Source organism: Symphalangus syndactylus, chromosome 20, assembly GCF_028878055.3.
Source record: "Symphalangus syndactylus isolate Jambi chromosome 20, NHGRI_mSymSyn1-v2.1_pri, whole genome shotgun sequence".
Lineage (NCBI taxonomy): Eukaryota > Metazoa > Chordata > Mammalia > Primates > Hylobatidae > Symphalangus > Symphalangus syndactylus.
Genome location: NC_072442.2, coordinates 49,482,639 through 49,500,336, shown reverse-complemented (window position 1 = coordinate 49,500,336; position 17,698 = coordinate 49,482,639). Strand labels below are relative to the sequence as shown.

Below are 17,698 nucleotides of genomic sequence, written 5' to 3'. Positions count from 1 at the left end.
TGCCTCCCAGGGTCAAGCGATTCTCCTCCCTCAGCCTCCCCAGTAGCTGGGATTACAGGTGCACACCACCATGCCTGGCTCATTTTTCCCTTCCTTGTTGGATTCGCTGTGCTTCAAGGCACTGAGGCCATGAGGCAGGGTTCGCAGATACAGGATAACTACAGCCCTGATGCGGCTGATCCTGACACCAAAATGGCTGTGGATCCCTGCATGGGGCGGCTCTATACTCCTGTCTCTTAAACCTGCTTCTTAACTTACTTCCCCAAATGCTCTATTCAGGGAAGGTGGATGATTTATATTAGACTCACATGATGAGAGAGCAGTAGCTCCACCTAGTGGAAACATTGAGGTTGAAAAGGTCATGTTCGGGGATGATGCTGTTTTGCAAAGTCAAGATATTTCCTGTCCCTCCAGGAAGCCTTCCTTGATCCGAGTTATGCTTTCTCTTAACAATCTGTTTTCCCAGTCGTAGGAGTTCATGCACAAATGTAATCTCCTACTTGTTTGTCTTGCTTTCCTAATAAATTTGTGGAAGCCAGGGACAATGTATGGTTCACCACTGTATCCTCACTGCCATGTATGTGGTGAAACCAAAGGGTTACTTTTACACTTAATCTATAACACCAGACTCAGGGGAGTTCTGGGAAGAATGGGAAAACGTTTTCTCTCTGCTGTCTGATGCCACGGTTTTTTCTAGCTGGTATCTGCAATTTGGAAGGCGATGGAACTCTCTCTATCTGGAAGTCTGAAGGTTAGTTTTTGTTTCTGTTTTTGTTTCCTTTGTTTTGTTTTTGAGACAAGGTCTGGCTCCGTCACCCAGGCTGGAGTGCACTGCATGATCTCCACTCGCTGCAACCCTCCACCTCCCGCGCCCAAGTGATCCTCCCACCTCAGACTCTCAAGTAGCTGGGACTACAGGTATGTGCCACTACACCTGGCTAAGTTTTGTATTTTTTGTAGAAATGGGGTTTTGCCATGTTGCCCAGGCTATTCGCAAACCCTGGGGCTCAAGTGATGCTCCCGCCTCAGCCTCCCAAAGTGCTGGGATTACTGGCGTAAGCCACCGCCCCAACCTGAATTTCAGTTTTGAAAGCAGGTTAAATAGGCTGCTGCCCTGAGCTAATGCACCCCCTGCCCTGGGCTGTTGTTTATGCTATCAACATGGTATTTTTTCCTTAGAAATTCTACTTAAAGTTATAAAATGTAGCCAGGAGCAGTGGCTCATGCCTGTAATCCCAGCACTTTAGAAGGCCAAAGTGGGTGGATCACGAGGTCAGGACTTCAAGACCAGCCTGGCCAAGATGGTGAAACCCTGTCTCTACTAAAAATACAAAAAATTAGCTGGGCATAGTGGTGGACACCTGTAATCCCACCTACTTGGGATGCCAAGGCAGAGAATTCCTTGAACCCAGGAGCTGGAGGTTGAAGTGAGCCAAAATCATGCCACCGCCCAGCCCAGGCAACAGAGCGAAACTCCAACTGAAAAAAAAAAAAAAAAAAAAAAAAGTTATAAAATGCAACCATTTGACATAACAAGAGCTTTCAGCAGTGACACAGAAGGGAAGGGAAATGCATTTGGACATCATAAAACGACTTTTATTTTTACCATAGCAACATTCCAGTGAACATTTCTTGACTGATTTGGGAGAAAAGATCTGGTTTTATGATTCCTCATGCCTTCTCTGAGGGTGAATATACTCTTTCCCAAGGACAGGGAAGGAGGCTGAATCAATAAACATTTTCACAAAAGGATTCCTCTTGAAGCTTCAAGGAAATTGCTTACAGACAGAAGACAATATGTACTTGCTGATGAAAAGGGAGAGTAAACATTGCAACTCTAAGTTAGACGCCCATATGGGTAAAAAAAAGAAAACTGGCAAATGCGAACTCACAGGTGATCACTCTATGAAAAGGAATTCAGAGATGTTTGGAGCTCTTAACCTATGAGGCCAATTTCATGGAAGAACTCTACCTTCTACTTCAGAGACAGAACACTGGGCTAGATAGGATGCTTGTCTGGCCCAAAGTGGAATTTCTTACCATCTGTATACTCTGCCAAGACTCACAACAGATGGTTACTGAGTTCAAGCTTGCCACTGATCCTTAATGATGTCAACAAGCTCAGCTCTGGGATCTGGCACTCCAGAAGCCCAGGTCAGGGGAGCAAGGGAAAATGGAGATGGGAACAGAGCTCAGATTCCTAGCCCCATATCTGATACTTACTCCCTTCAAAGTCCTGTCCCTGGACTACAAATTTAGTTCCCAGTTAGTAATCAGAAAACCATGAAATATGAGTTGTATTTCTAAGATGTGTCTGACTTTAGTATCATGTTTAAGAGAAAAGGGCAGTGAGAACCATGAAGAAACAGGAGGATCTTTTCTTTTCTTTGAATCTAAGAGTGGACTGATGAAGCACCTGGCAAGGCGCAAGAGGCCTTCTCACAAATCAAACACTGAGACTGAGATTCCTAATGACTAGGGTGAGCTCTAAAGAGAAAGGTGGCTGGGCGCAGTGGCTCACACCTGTAATCCCAGAACTTTGGGAGGCCAGGGTGGGCAGGTCACTTGAGGTCAGGAGTTTGAGACCAGCCTGGCCAACATGGTGAAACCTCATCTCTACGAAAAATACAAAAATTAGACAGGCGTGGTGGTGTGCACCTGTAATCCCAGCTACTGGGGTGGCTGAGGCAGGAGAATCGCCTGAACCCAGGAGACTGAAGTTGCAGTGAGCCGAGATCACATCATTGCACTCCAGCCTAGGCGACAAGAGTGAGACTCCATCTCAAAAAAGAAAAAAGAGAGAGAGAGAAAGGTGAGATTGTGGACATATTGGATACACAGGACACGGGGCTTGGGGCCTGTAATACTGTTTTACAGGACAGACGTACACAAAGGGGAATGCAGCCTGCCATTGTGTTTCTTCCTTTCTCCTCTATCCCTTCTTCCCTCCCTGGGAAACCAGAGTAGCAGAAGTCTCATTCAGTCAAATAGCTGTCAATTATATGAGTTGTACTTTTCTCTTCCTGAACAGCAAACTGGCTTTCCTCCTCTTTGTCCTCCTCTTTCTGCCTACAGAGCAATTTCCTCCTGTCCACGTTGCAGGGCCGATAGCTGAAACACAGTGCTATGGTGAAGACACCCACTCCAAGGGCAACGGTAATAATGACAAAGAGGGTAGAGCTGACTCCTTCATCCAGTCCTGCCCAAGAACAGAAGACAGAGTTAGGAGAGTCTGAGAGTATGAGAATCACCCACCCCAGCCCACCAGGCCCACTTCTGAGTCTCATTCTTCCCAACCTAGTAGAATCTTTCTTATTTTCATGCTTGGATAAGAATCCCAAACCCCTGAGGGGTTTGCATCCTGGGCCTGGCAGCAGGGCAGCAAAGGTTACCTTGAACAATGACAGCAATGTCTTTGCTGACAGAGCCCAGCTGGTTAGTGGCTGTGCAGCAGTAGGTTCCAGTGTGGTTCTGGGTTCCCTTCTGTGGCACTTCAAGGTCAAAGACCACCCCATTCCAGGTACACACCAAGGCTGGAGATGGCTTTCCCTTTGGGACGCAGGAGAGCGTGTGTTCCAGCCCTTCCAGCCAGGTCTGTTTGCCAGGGCAACTGGATTCCTCTCACTGGGGCTTGTCTGCAGAAACAGTTTCCCAAGGAGCTGGGTTTGGTGCTCCACACTCCCTCCCTGCCTTCAACCCCTGCTCCCTCTCCTCCCCTCACCCAAATGCTGTCCCCTCCACCCAACAGCTTTCCTTCCCAAGGGAGCACTAGCGGCTCCCTGCTTTGAGCCAACTCTTCTTTCCCACTTTCCCTATGGGCAGGGAGTCCCAGATGAAACCTAGGGTGTTCTTATGGATTTGCACTAAATGATAACTCTGCTCTGTCCATGGTGGCCCTGGGGCACCTGCTTCCCACGTTTGCTTCTCAGTGGGTAAGGAGCTAGGTTACAGTGAACTCAAAGATGAGGATTTTTCTCCTTTTCTTTTTTTTTGGGGGGGTTTTTTGTTTGTTTGTTTATTTGTTTGTTTTTGAGACAAAGTCAATCTCACTCCTTCACCCAGGCTGGAGTTCAGTGGCGTGATCTCGGCTCATGACAACTTCTGCCTCCCCGATTCAAGCAATTCTGGTGCCTCAGCACCTCCAGTGACTAGGATGACAGGCGCATGCCACCACGCCCGCTAATTTTTCTATTTTTAGTAGAGATGACTTTCACCATATTGGCCACGCTGGTCTCAAACTCCTGACTTCAGGTGATCCACATGTCTCAGCCTCCCAAAGTGTTGGGATTACAGGCATGAGCCACAACCCCCGGCCTATCCTGAGCCTTTTGAAGCTGACCCCAGAGGTGCAAACCCCAACCTCTCCCCACTGGCCATGTGGAGGCTCTTGCTGGGTGGTCTCTCAGCCTGCAGGAGCCAGGGATCTGGCCTCAAGTGATGCCCCAACAGTGGGTGACTTCCCAGTACTGTCGGGAGAATCCCAAGTCTAATTCAAAGTTGAATTTTACTAGCAATGAATGATAGACATGGCCTCCATTGCTCACGACTCTGGGAAGATCTAGACTAGAGTAAAGGATCACCGACTTCTACCCACACCTGTGGGCCTCAGTTCTTCCCTCTGGTCCATGGGTGCCATGGTAACCCCTTATAAAGGTGTTTCCCCAGGGGTCCCTAGAGTCCTCTGAGTCACCATACTTCTGGGGTCCACAGAATTGGAGAGGTGAGAGGAGACACTCCCCTGCCCTGGCTGCTCCCACGTGTTCCTGGCAATAACCTGTCTGGGGAGCCTCGCCACCCCTGTGCCCACCTGCGGAGTTATGCAGTGGTGCCCAAATAGGGCCTCAGCCACCCTCTTTCCTAAGGGAGGCTGGAGACTTCTTCCATGGCCGAAAATCCACATCTAAGTCCCCAGAACTGGCTAAAAGGCCCTGTCATGGGGGCTGCCTGTCCCAGCTGACATTGGAGGAAGGATGGTGGGGGAGGCAGAAAGCTACATGGAGCTCAGGTACCTCCTTCCATTCCCACCTGGCTCCTCCCCTTTGCTGGTGCTGGAAGGAGCAGCGGAAAGTGGTGACTCCACCCTCTCTTGGCCCCATATTTCTCAGAGTTGGTATCATTGATGACACCCCTCTTGGATCCTCTCACAGGCCTGCCTGGAGAACAGCCCACAGCACCGTGCCCTCCCAGCAGATGATGAGTCTGGGGTGCTGGTCCGGTAATGCTTCAGGAATGACAGGAGAAAAAGGAGCTCAGTCTTCAGCTCTGAAAGGGGGGAGATGGCAGGGCCCCAGCATTCACATCCTAGGCCACAGGGGTGTGGGTTTTCAATGTTGGTTGCCAACACCACAGCCAACCACTTCTAGAAGCGTTTGCTTGTTTGCTTGCTTGAGTTTCTACAGCGTCCAGTGCTAGATGCTCATAAACTCAGGGGGGATGATTTCAGTGCCAGAGAGTGTGTTCTTTCCTGCTCTCATGTCTGGGGGCATCTGATGCTTGTGACCTCCAGACGGTATGGAAATAGCCCCAACCCTGGGCACCAGGAGACAGGAGGCTCAGTCCTGGCCTTCTCTGCCTTCGCCTTGTCCTGCTATGAGGTTTCCACAAGGCACCCCATGCCACTCGGCCATTCTCACCTGGGAATTGAGAAAGAACAATCTGCCCCTTATGGAGAGACAAAATGAGGCAAAGGGCCCCTTGTGTTGGGGGCAGCATCCCTGCACTCAGACAGATTTAGAAGCTGCAATAACTGGGTTGGGAGCGGTGGCTCACGCCAGTAATCTCAGTATTTTGGGAGGCCAGGGAGGGTGGATCACCTAAAGTCAAGAATTTGAGACCAGCCTGGCCAACATAGTGAAAGCCCGTCTCTACTAAAAAAAAGTACAAAACTTAGCCCAGCACAGTGGCGGGTGCCTGTAATCCCAGCTATTGGGGAGGCTGAGGCGGGAGAATCACTTGAACCCAGGAGGTGGAGGTTGCTGTGAGGCAAGATCATGCCACTGCACTCCAGCCTTGGTGACAGAATGAGACTCCATCTCAAAAAAAAAAAATAAAAAAAGAAGCTAAAATAACTAAATAACTGAGTAGCACCACACTACCTGCTCTGGAGAAAGGATTTTTTTTTTTTTTTTTGAGATGTACACTTGCTCTGTCATCCAGGCTGGAGTGCAGTGGCCCCTTCTTGGCTCACAGCAACCTCTGCCTCCTGGGTTCAAGTGATTCTCCTGCCTCAGCCTCCCAAGTAGCTGGGATTACGGGCTCGTGCCACCATGCCCAGCTAATTTTTGTATTTTTAGGAGAGATGGAGTTTTGCCATGTGGGCTAGCCTGGTCTTGCACTCCTGACCTTAAGTGATCCACCCACCTCAGCCTCCCAAGGTCCTGGGATTACAGGCATGAGCCACCGTGCCCGGCCTGGAGAAAGGACTTTGAATGACGCAATGTGGGAAGAGCAAGGTGGTGGAGATCTGCTGCCCTGGCTGAGGTAGCTCATGCAGTCAGTCTCTCTGAGCCTCAGTCTCCTGATCTGTGAAATGGGATGATATGCACACCTCCTACACAAGACAAGTGGCAGGTCAGACGTGAGAATGCACAGGCAGGCCCTTGGCAACTGGATAAGCTCTACGCAGGTCTGGAAAGGAGGAGGAGACAAAAGAGGACGGGCTTCCATGGCAGGATAGGGCATCTGTCGGCGTGATGTGTTCTGAGTTCCAAAGCTGGGGAAGAGACTCAAATCTTCAAGAGCTCTTCTAACTTTGAGATTCTCTGACGGTTTCAGGGCTATGGGTGGAAGCCCTTGTGGTCCGTGTCTGTTCCCGGGATTTCTGTTTCTTGGTTTGTATCTCTGCTACAGGTCCAAGGATCTGGGGCAATACCTTGAGTCTGGGTTCTTAGTCCGCAGGGACCTGGGGGAGCCTCCGCACCCCGCCCCGCACCGCCCCCGCCCCGAACCAGCCCCCGCCCCCGCCCCCGCCCCAAGGCTCAGGGAAAGGGGAGAGCAAAGTGTGGAGTTTGTTCCCTCTAGTGGTCAGTATTGGCAATGCATCCAGGCCGGCCTGTTTCAGGCGGGCCCAGGAGGAATCAGCAAAAGTGGAATTCAGCACTGAATCATGCCCAGAACCCCCACAATCTATTGGCTGTGCTTGGCCCCTTTTCCCAACACACACATTCTGCCTGGTGGGTGGAGGGGAAACATGCGGGGAGGAGGAAACGGATAGGATAAAGAGTGGGATGGGGTCAGTAGGGGTCTCAAGGACTGGCTATCCTGACATCCTTCTCCGCGTTCAGGTTGGCCACCATGGCCTGCTGCCAGAGGGCACCCACCTGCCCCAGAGAGGACAAGTTGGGTGGTATCTCTGCTGACATTCTGTGCACAACCCTCACAACGCTGGTGACGGTGGGAAGGGAAAGGTGACAAGCCAGGGGGCATGATCCCAGCATGTGTGGGAGGAGCTTCTAAATTATCCATTAGCACAAGCCCATCAGTGGCCCCAGGCCTAAACGTGCAGAGAAACAGGTGGGGAGAAGCAGCGAGAGAGAAGGGGCCAGGGCATAAAAAGGGCCCACAAGAGACCAGCTCCAGGATCCCAAGGCCCAACTCCCCAAACCACTCAGGGTCCTGTGGACAGCTCACCTAGCTGCAATGGCTGCAGGTAAGCGCCCCTAAAATCCCTTTGGGCACAATGCGTCCAGAGGAGAGAGGCGGCGCCCTGTAGATGGGACGGGCACACTAAACCTCAGGTTTGGGGCGTCTGAATGTTAGTATCTCCATCTAAGCCCAGTGTTTGGCCAATCTCTGAATGTTTCTGGTCCCTGGAGGGACGTAGAGAGAGAGAGAGAGAGAGAGAGAGAGAGAGAGAGAAACAGCTCCTGGAGCAGGGAGAGTGCTGGCATCTTGTTCTCCAGCTCCCTCTGTTACCCTCCGGTTTCTCCCCAGGCTCCCGGACCTCCCTGCTCCTGGCCTTTGCCCTGCTCTGCCTGTCCTGGCTTCAAGAGGGCAGTGCCTTCCCAACCATTCCCTTATCCAGGCTTTTTGACAATGCTATGCTCCGCACCCATCGCCTGGACCAGCTGGCATTTGACACCTACCAGGAGTTTGTAAGCTCTTGGGGAATGGGTACGCTTCAGAGGTGGCAGGAAAGGGTGACTTTCCCCCGCTGGGGAAGTAATGGGAGGAGACTAAGGAGCTCAGGGTTGTTTTCTGAAGTGAAAATGCAGGCAGATGAGCATACGCTGAGTGAGGTTGCCAGAAAAGTAACAATGGGAGCTGGTCTCCAGCGTAGACCTTGGTGGGCGGTCCTTCTCCTAGGAAGAAGCCTATATCTAGAAGGAGCAGAAGTATTCATTCCTGCAGAACCCCCAGACCTCCCTCTGCTTCTCAGAGTCTATTCCGACACCTTCCACCAGGGTGAAAACGCAGTAGAAATCCGTGAGTGGATGCCTTCTCCCCAGGTGGGGATGGGGGAGACCTGTGGTCAGAGCCCCCGGGCAGCACAGCCACTGCGAGTCCTTCCCCTGCAGAACCGAGAGCTGCTCCGCATCTCCGTGCTGCTCATCCAGTCGTGGCTGGAGCCCGTGCGGTTCCTCAGGAGCGTCTTCGCCAACAGCCTGGTGTATGGCGCCTCGGACAGCAACGTCTATCACCACCTAAAGGACCTAGAGGAAGGCATCCAAACGCTGATGGGGGTGAGGGTGGCGCCAGGGGTCCCCAATCCTGGGGCCCCACTGGCTTCCAGGGACCGGGGAGAGAAACACTGCTGCCCTCTTTTTAGTAGTCAGGATCTGACCCAAGAGAACTCATCTTATTCTTCATTTCCCCTGGCGAATCCTCCAGGCCTTTCTCTACAGCCTGGAGGGGAGGGAGGAAAATGAATGAATGAGAGAGGGAGGGAACAGTGCGCAAGCGCTTGGCCTCTCCTTCTCTTCCTTCACTTTGCAGAGGCTGGAAGATAGCAGCCCCCGGACTGGGCAGACCCTCAAGCAGACCTACAGCAAGTTTGACACAAACTCGCACAACGATGACGCACTGCTCAAGAACTACGGGCTGCTCTACTGCTTCAGGAAGGACATGGACAAGGTCGAGACATTCCTGCGCACTGTGCGGTGCCGCTCTGTGGAGGGCAGCTGTGGCTTCTAACTGCCCGGGTGGCATCCCTGTGACCCCTCCCCAGTGCCTCTTCTGGTTCTGGAAGGTGCCACTCCAGTGCCCACCAGCCTTGTCCTAATAAAATTAAGTTGCATCATTTTGTCTGACTAGGTGTCCTTCTATAATATTATGGAGTGGAGGGGGGTGGTATGGAGCAAGGGGCAGGTTGGGAAGACGACCTGTAGGGCCTGAGGGGTCTATTGGGAACCAGGCTGGAGCGCAGCGGCACGATCGTGGCTCACTACAACCTCCGTCTCCTGGGTTCAAGCGATTCTCCTGCCTCAGTCTCCCGAATAGTTGGGATTCCAGCCATGCACGACCAGGCTCAGCTAATTTTTGTATTTTTGGTAGAGATGGGATTTCACCATATTGGCCAGTCTGGTCTCCATCTCCTGATCTCAGGTAATCCTCCCGCCTTGGCCTCCCAAATTGCTGGGATTACAGGTAGGAGCCACTGGGCGCTTCCCTGTCTTGTGATTTTAAAATAATTATACCAGCAGGAGGACGTCCAGACACAGCATGGGCTACCTGGCCATGCCCAGCCGGTTGGACATTTGAGTTGTTTGCTTGGCACTGTCCTCTCATGCGTTGGGTCCACTCAGTAGATGCTTGTTGAATTCCTGGGCCTGGGGCTGTGTCAGCTGCCTCATCCCATCACCTTCTGGCTTATTCTCTCCCTCCGTATCTTAGCTATTTTCTTCATGGGAATGTTTCCAATTCGTATTTCTATTTTACGGTTATATATTTACTTGTTTGCTATTATCTTTGCCCTCAGTAAATTGTTAGCTCCAGAAGAGAAAGGATCGTGTCTTTTGTTTATCTAGATATGCCCATCTGCCTGGTACAATCTCTGGCACATGTTATAGGCAACAACTACTTGTGGAATTGGTGAATGCACGAACAGAAGAATGAGTGAATGAATGAATAGACGAAAGGCAGAAATCCAGCCTCAGGCCAGGCGCGGTGGCTCACGCCTGTAATCCCAGCACTTTGGGAGGTCGAGGCAGGTGGAGCACAAGGTCAGGAGTTTGAGACCATCCTGGCTAGCACGGTGAAACCCCATCTCTAAAAATACAAAAAAATTAACTGGGCATGGTGGCAGGCGCCTGTACTCCTAGCTACTCGGGAGGCTAAGGCAGGAGAATGTCATGAACCCGGGGGCTCAGAGCTTGCAGTCACCCGAAATCACGCCACTGCACTCCAGCCTGGGTGACAGAGCAAGACTCAGTCTCAAAAAAAAAAAAAAAAAGAAAAGAAATCCAGCCCCAAAGAGCTTACAGTCTGGTAAGAGGAATAAAATGTCTGCAAATAGCCACAGGACAGGTCAAAGGAAGGAGAGACTATTTCCAGCTGAGGGCACCCCATCAGGAAAGCACCCCAGACTTCCTACAACTACTAGACACATCTCGATGCTTTTCACTTCTATACCAATGGATTGTCTCCCTGGAGAATAATCCCCAAAGTGAAATTACTTAGCACGTCCCGTTAGGTAGATCGTTGTGTACTTCTTGGTTGTTCAGAGATCATCAACCAGTGCAAACAATCCCCCCATCGATATACACAGCAGTGCCTGCCCCTCTCCTCCCCAAGCCTTCCGAGGCCCTTCCTCCATGCCTGAACCCCCTGGACATACCATGTGGCAAACTGAAGGGTCCAACGAGATACAGGAAGTGAAACACGATGTACACTGAAACGTGCAATACAAATATGCAGCATGAAGTGCCTCGGTTCACTAACCCGAGCTACGCTGGGTGCTTGTTTTCTACCACTTTCCTTAATGCCTACGGACACCTCATTCTGCAGCTGAAGTTCCTTGTGTTCAATTCCCCCCATCTTCATTGAACATCCTCTGTGCAGGGACTTGACCCCTGTCCTGCTAGCTTTGCACTGAGGCAAGTTCTGTCCATGCCTAGTAGTGCCACCATCTTTACTAGATGAGGTTTCTAAAGAGCTTGGCATGGAAGGAAAGCCCGGGGGCCTTGGAAGCCATCACTTAGGAAATGGGAGAGCTCCAGGCAAGCCACCTTATCTCTTTGGACCTCAGTATCCTCACTCACATCCCTGTGGTCAGTAGAGTGCCAAGCACATGGTGGACACGCAGAAGCATTGATCATCTTCCTCACCTCCCCTAGGACAGCCCTTGGGAATCCCATATAATATTCTCTGAAGACCTTTATCCAATGAGCCGAGTAATTGACTCGGTAGCAAACTCATAGAAAGGACATTAGAAGCCAATAGAGGTAGTGTATGTCCCAGTATGATAACCAGCCTCTGATCTCAAGGAAGAAAGAACAGAGCTGCAGGTGAGAAGTGTGCACCTCAAATCACCAAAGTGGGAGTGGAAGGAGCACCCACCAGTCCCTCGGAGGCGATCCCTAAGACCGGTGAGAATGGCTTCGAAAAATGTGATTGTCCTCAACCCCACAGTCTTGAGCCTAACAGGAGATCGCAAAGCCTGAAAGACACCACTTTAGGATCAACAGCAGATCTGTGACTTTCCACGGCAGGCACACAGAACCCTAGAGTTAGTCGAGGTTGGACATAGGAAGGGCTTCCAAACACACAGAGAAAACCATGGATCCTAAATCATAAAGGGAGTTTCCTTAAAAGAAGCAAGATGATTGTGAGATTATCGTCAGCTTTTTTTTTTTCTCTTGATACAGAATCTCACTCTGTCACCAAGGCTGGAGTGCAGTGGCACGATCTCAGTTTGCTACAACCTCCACCTGCCAGGTTCAAGCAATTCCCTGCCACAGCCTCCTGAGTAGCTGGGATTACAGGCGCCTACCACCACGCTTGGCTAATTTTTGTATTTTTATTAGAGACGGGATTTCACCATCTTGGCCAGTTTGGTCTTAAACTCCTGACCTAATGATCCACCCACCTTGGCCTCCCAAAGTGGTGGGATTACAGGCGTGAGCCAACGTGCCCGACCTATCCTGAGCCTTTTGAGGCTGACGCTAGAGGTACAAAGCCCAGCCTCTCCCCACTGGCCATGTGGAGGCTCTTGCTGGGTTGTCTCAGCCTGCAGGAGCCAAGGATCTGGCCTCAAGTGATGCCCCAACAGTGGACAACTTCCTAGTACTGTCAGGAGAATCCCAAGTCTAATTCAAAGTTGATTTTTTACTAGCAATGAATGATAGACATGGTCTCCATTGCTCAAGGGAAGATCTAGACTAGAGAAAAGGATCACCAATTTCTACCCACACCTGTGTGCCTCAGTTCTTCCTTCTGGTCCATGGTTGCCATGGCAACCCCTTATAAAGGTGTTTCCCCAGGGGTCCCTAGAGTTCTCTGAGTCACTATATCTCTGGGGTCAACAGAAGTGGAGAGGTGAGAGGAGACACTCTCCTGCCCTGGCTCGTCCCTTGTGCTCCTGGCAGTAATCTGTCTAGGGAGCCTGGCCACCCCTGTGCCCACATGTGGAGTTATGCAGTGGTGCCCAGCTAGAGCCCCTGCCACCCTCCTTCCTAAGGGAGGCTTCCCTTAGGACTGGCCGAAAATCCACATCTAAGTCCCCAGCACTGGCTAAAAGGCCCTGTCATGGGGGCTCCCTGTCCCAGCTGACACTGGAGGAAGGATGGTGGGGAAGCAGAAAGCTACGTGGAGCTCAGGGACCCTCTTCCATTCCTACCAGGCTCCTCCTCTTTGCTGGTGCTGGAAGGAGCAGGGGAAAGTGGTGTCTCCACCCTGTCTTGGCCCTATATTTCTCAGATCTGGTATCATTGATGACACCCTTCTTGGATCCTCGCAAAGGCCTGCCTGGAAAACAGCCCACAGCACAGTGACCTCCCAGCAGATGATGAGTCTGGGGTGCTGGTCCGGTAACGCTTCAGGAATGATGGCAAAAAATGGAGCTCTGTCTTCTTCTCTGCAAGTGGGGAGATGGCAGGGCCCCAGCATTCACATCCTAGGCCACAGGGGCATGGGTTTTCAATGTTGGTTGCCAACACCACAGCCAACCACTTCTGGAAGCGTTTGCTTGTTTGCTTGCTTGTGTTTCTACAGCGTCAAGTGCTAGATGCTCATAAACTCAGGATGGGGGAAGATTTCAGTGCCGGAGAGGGTGATCTTTCCTGCTCTCATGTCTGGGGGCATCTGATGCTTGTGACCTCCAGATGGTATGGAAATAGCCCCAACCCTGGGGAAATAGCCCCAACCCAGGAGACAGGAGGCTCAGTCCTGCCCTTCTCTGCCTTCACCTTGTCCTGCTATGAGGTTTCCACAAGGCATCCCATGCCACTGGGCCATTCTCACCTGGGAATTGAGAAAGAACAATCTGGCCCTTATGGAGAGACAAAATGAGGCAAAGGGCCCCTTGTGTTGGGGGCAGGATCCCTGCACTCAGAGAGATTTAGAAGCTGAAATAACTGGGTTGAGAGCAGTGGCTCATGCCAGTAATCTCAGTATTTTGGGAGGCCAGGAAGGGTGGATCACCTAAAGTCAAGAATTCAAGACCATCCTGGCCAACATAGTGAAACCCAGGCTCTACTAAAAAAAAGTACAAAACTTAGCCCGGCATAGTGGTGGGCGCCTGTAATCCAAGCTACTAGGGAGGCTGAGGCGGGAGAATCACTTGAATCCAGGAGGTGGAGGTTGCAGTGAGGCAACATCATGCCACTGCACTCCAACCTGGGTGACAGAATGAGACTCCATCAAAAACAAGGAAGAAAGAAAGAAGGAAAGAAAGAGACAGACAGAAAAAAAGAAAGAAAAAGGAAAGAAGAAAAAAAGAAAAGAAAGAAAGAAAGAAAGAAAGAAAGAAAGAAAGAAAGAAAGAAAGAAAAGGAAAGAAAGAAACTAAAATTACTAAATAACTGAGTAGCACCACACCACCTGCTCTGGAGAAAGGACTTTTGTTGTTGTTGTTGTTGAAATGGAGTCTCACTCTGTCGCCCAGGCTGGAGTGCAGTGGCGTGGCACTATCTTGGCTCACAGCAACCTCTGCATCCTGGGTTCAAGCGATTCTACCTCCTCACCCTCCCGAGTAACTGGGATTACAGGCTTGCGCCACCACACCCAGCTACTTTTGCATTTTTAATAGAGATGGAGTTTTGCCATGTTGACTAGTCTGACCTTGAACTCCTGACCTCAAGTGATCCACCCTCCTCAGCCTCCCAAAGTGCTGGGATTACAGGCATGAGCCACAGTGCCCGGCCTGGAGAAAGGACTTTAAATGACACAAAGTGGGAAGAGCAAGGTTGTGGAGATCTGCTGCCCTGGCTGAGGTAGCTCATGCAGTCAGTCTCTCTGAGCCTCAGTCTCCTGATGTGTGAAATGAGATGATAATCACGCCTCCTACACAAGACACGTAAGTGGCTGGTCAGACGTGAGAATGCACAGACAGGCCCTTGGCAACTGGATAAGCTCTATACAGGTCTGGAAAGGAGGAGGAGAAAAAAGAGGACGGGCTTCCATGGCTGGATAGGGCGTCTTTCGGCGTGATGTGTTCTCAGTTCCAAAGCTGGGGAAGAGACTCAAATCTTCAAGAGCTCTTTTAACTTTGAGATTCTCTGATGGTTTCAGGGCTATGGGAGGAAGCGCTTGTGCTCCGTGTCTGTTCCCGGGATTTCGGTTTCTTGGTTTGTATCTCTGCTGCAGGTCCAGGGAGCTGGGGCAATACCTTGAGTCTGGGTTCTTCGTCCCCAGGGACCTGGGAGAGCCACTCCCGCCTCACTCCCCTCCTCCCCAAGGCTCAGGGAAAGGGGAGATCAAAGTGTGGGATTGGTTCCCTCTAGTGGTCAGTGTTAACACTGCATCCAGCTGCCTCAGGCGGGCCCAGAAGTCCTCAGCAAAAGTGGAATTCAGGAGTGAATGGTGCTCAGAACCCCCAGAATCTATTGGCTATGCTTGGCCCCTTTTCCCTACACACACATTCTGTCTGGTGGGCGGAGGTTAAACATGCGGGGAGGAGGAAAGGATTAGGATAGAGAGTGGGATAGGGTCCGTAGGGGTCTCAAGGACTGGCTATCCTGACATCCTTCCCCGCGTTCAGGTTGGCCACCATGACCTGCCGCCAGAGGGCACCCACCTGACCTTAAAGAGCGGACAAGTTGGGTGCTGTCTCTGGCTGACACTCTGTGCACAACCCTCACAACGCTGCTCACGGTGGGAAGGGAAAGATGACAAGCCAGGGGGCATGATCCCAGCATGTGTGGGAGGAGCTTCTAAATTATCCATTAGCACAAGCCCGTCAGTGGCCCCAGGCCTAAACGTGCAGAGAAACAGGTGGGGAGAAGCAGCGAGAGAGAAGGGGCCAGGGTATAAAAAGGGCCCACAAGAGACCAGCTCCAGGATCCCAAGGCCCAACTCCCCAAACCACTCAGGGTCCTGTGGACAGCTCACCTAGCTGCAAAGGCTGCAGGTAAGCGCCCCTAAAATCCCTTTGGGCACAGTGTGTCCCAAGGGGAGAAGCGGCTCCCTGTAGATGGGACGGGGGCACTAACCGTCAGGTTTGGGGCTCCTGAATGTGAATATCGCCATTGAAGTCCAGATATTTGGCCAATCTCTGAATGTTCCTGGTCCCTGGAGGGACGGAGAGAGAGAAAAAAACAAGCAGCTCCTGGAACAGGGAGAGTGCTGGCCCCCTGCTCTCCGGCTCCCTCCTTTGCCCTCCGGTTTCTCCCCAGGCTCCCAGATGTCCCTGCTCCTGGCTTTTGCCCTGCTCTGCCTGCCCTGGCTTCACCAGGCTGTTGCCGTCCAAACCGTTCCCTTAGCCAGGCTTTTTGAAGAGGCTATGTTCCAAGCCCATCGCGCGCACCAGCTGGCCATTGACACCTACCAGGAGTTTGTAAGCTCTTGGGGAATGGGTGCGGGTCAGGGGTGGCAAGAACGGGTGACTTTCCCCCACTGGGGAAGTAATGGGAGGAGACTAAGGAGCTCAGGGTTGTTTTCTAGAGCGAAAATGCAGGCAGATGAGCATAGGCTGAGCCAAGTTCCCAGAAAAGTAACAATGAGAGCTGGTCTCCAGCATAGAAAGCAGCTTTCTTCTTGGGGCGGGGGGGTCCTTCTCCTAGGAAGAAGCCTATATCCCAAAGGACCAGAAGTATTCATTCCTGCATAACCCGCACACTTCCTTCTGCTTCTCAGACTCTATTCCGACACCCTCCAACAGGAAGGAAACACAGCAGAAATCCGTGAGTGGATGCCTTCTCCCCAGGCGGGGATGGGGGAGACCTGTGGTCAGAGCCCTCGGGCAGCACAGCCACTGTCGGTCCTTCCCCTGCAGAACTTAGAGCTGCTCCGCATCTCCCTGCGGCTCATGGAGTCGTGGCTGGAGCCCGTGCGGTTCCTCAGGAGTATCTTCACCAACAGGCTGGTGTATGACACCTCGGACAGCGATGACTATGACCTCCTAAAGGACCTAGAGGAAGGCATCCAAAGGCTGATGGGGGTGAGGGTGGCCCCGGGGTCCCCAATCCTGGGGCCCCACTGGCTTCAAGGGCTGGGGGAGAGAAACACTGCTGCCCTCTTTCTAGCAGTCAGGCGCTGACCCAAGAGAACTCACCTTATTCTTCATTTCCCCTGGCGAATTCTCCAGGCCTTTCTCTACATCCTGAAGGGGAGGGAGGAAAATGGATGAATGAGAGGGAAGCAACAGTGCCCAAGCACTTGGCCTCTCCTTCTCTTCCTTCACTTTGCAGAGGCTGGAAGATGGCAGCCCCCGGACTGGGCAGACCCTCAAGCAGACCTATAACAAGTTTGACACAAACTCGCACAACCATGACGCACTGCTCAAGAACTACGGGCTGCGCCACTGCTTCAGGAAGGACATGGACAAGGTCGAGACATTCCTGCGCATCGTGCAATGCCGCTCTGTGGAGGGCATCTGTGGCTTCTAGGTGCCTGGGTGGCATCCTGTGACCCCTCCCCAGTGCCTCTCCTGGCCCCGGAAGGTGCCACTCCAGTGCCCACCAGCCTTGTCCTAATAAAATAAAGTTGTATCATTTTGTCTGACAAGGTGTCCTTCTATAATATTATGGGGTGGAAGGTGGTGGTATGGAGCAAGGGGTAGGTGGGAAGACGACCTGGAGGGCCTTCAGGGTCTATTGGGAACTAGGCCACTGAAATATAAGAGGTTTGGCTGTTCCTGGGCCAGAAAAAGGCTGACACATCAGTGCTGTCTATTACTCACTAAGGCCATTCCACCAGGTCAGTGGTCCCAGCTTGCTGGTCATAGCTCATTGGTCATCCCAGAGATGACTTGAAGGCATTTCTTCCTCCCCCACAATCACCAGCAACACCAAACCTAGCCCCCCAGGAGGAGGAAGAAATGAAAACAAGACGGGCTATTAAGTGCACAGGCAAAAACTCCCCGACAGGTGAGGAAACAATGGCATAGAATTACTTGTGTTCAGAAGAATTTTAAGATGAATATTCCTTAAGCCCAACTACTCTCGGGAAATAAGAACAATGCAGAAATGAGTTTGAGACATACAGAACCAGAGCATTTGGAATCCGAATTAGGGCAAGGAAAGTGGAAGAGAGATTTAATTTGCAGTTGCAAATGCAGTGCCAACAGGTACCAGGTAGATAACAACGTAAGCAATGAGGGCTG

General features: G+C 51.6%; 2 protein-coding genes across 2 annotated transcripts; both read left to right on the top strand.

The window, feature by feature from the left end:
- The first annotated feature begins 643 nt into the window (after positions 1–643).
- On the top strand, positions 644–9,238 carry LOC129469932 (somatotropin-like). The gene is made up of 4 exons (XM_063629423.1): positions 644–751; positions 7,933–8,093; positions 8,517–8,681; positions 8,935–9,238. The coding sequence occupies exons 1-4, from the start codon at positions 679–681 to the stop codon at positions 9,130–9,132; spliced, it is 597 nt and encodes a 198-aa protein (XP_063485493.1). The 5' UTR covers positions 644–678; the 3' UTR covers positions 9,133–9,238.
- Positions 9,239–15,778: 6,540 nt separating this feature from the next.
- Positions 15,779–17,004, top strand: LOC129469667 (chorionic somatomammotropin hormone 2-like). Its single transcript, XM_063629419.1, has 4 exons — positions 15,779–15,931; positions 16,158–16,277; positions 16,370–16,530; positions 16,785–17,004. The coding sequence occupies exons 1-4, from the start codon at positions 15,779–15,781 to the stop codon at positions 17,002–17,004; spliced, it is 654 nt and encodes a 217-aa protein (XP_063485489.1).
- The last annotated feature ends 694 nt before the right edge of the window (positions 17,005–17,698 follow it).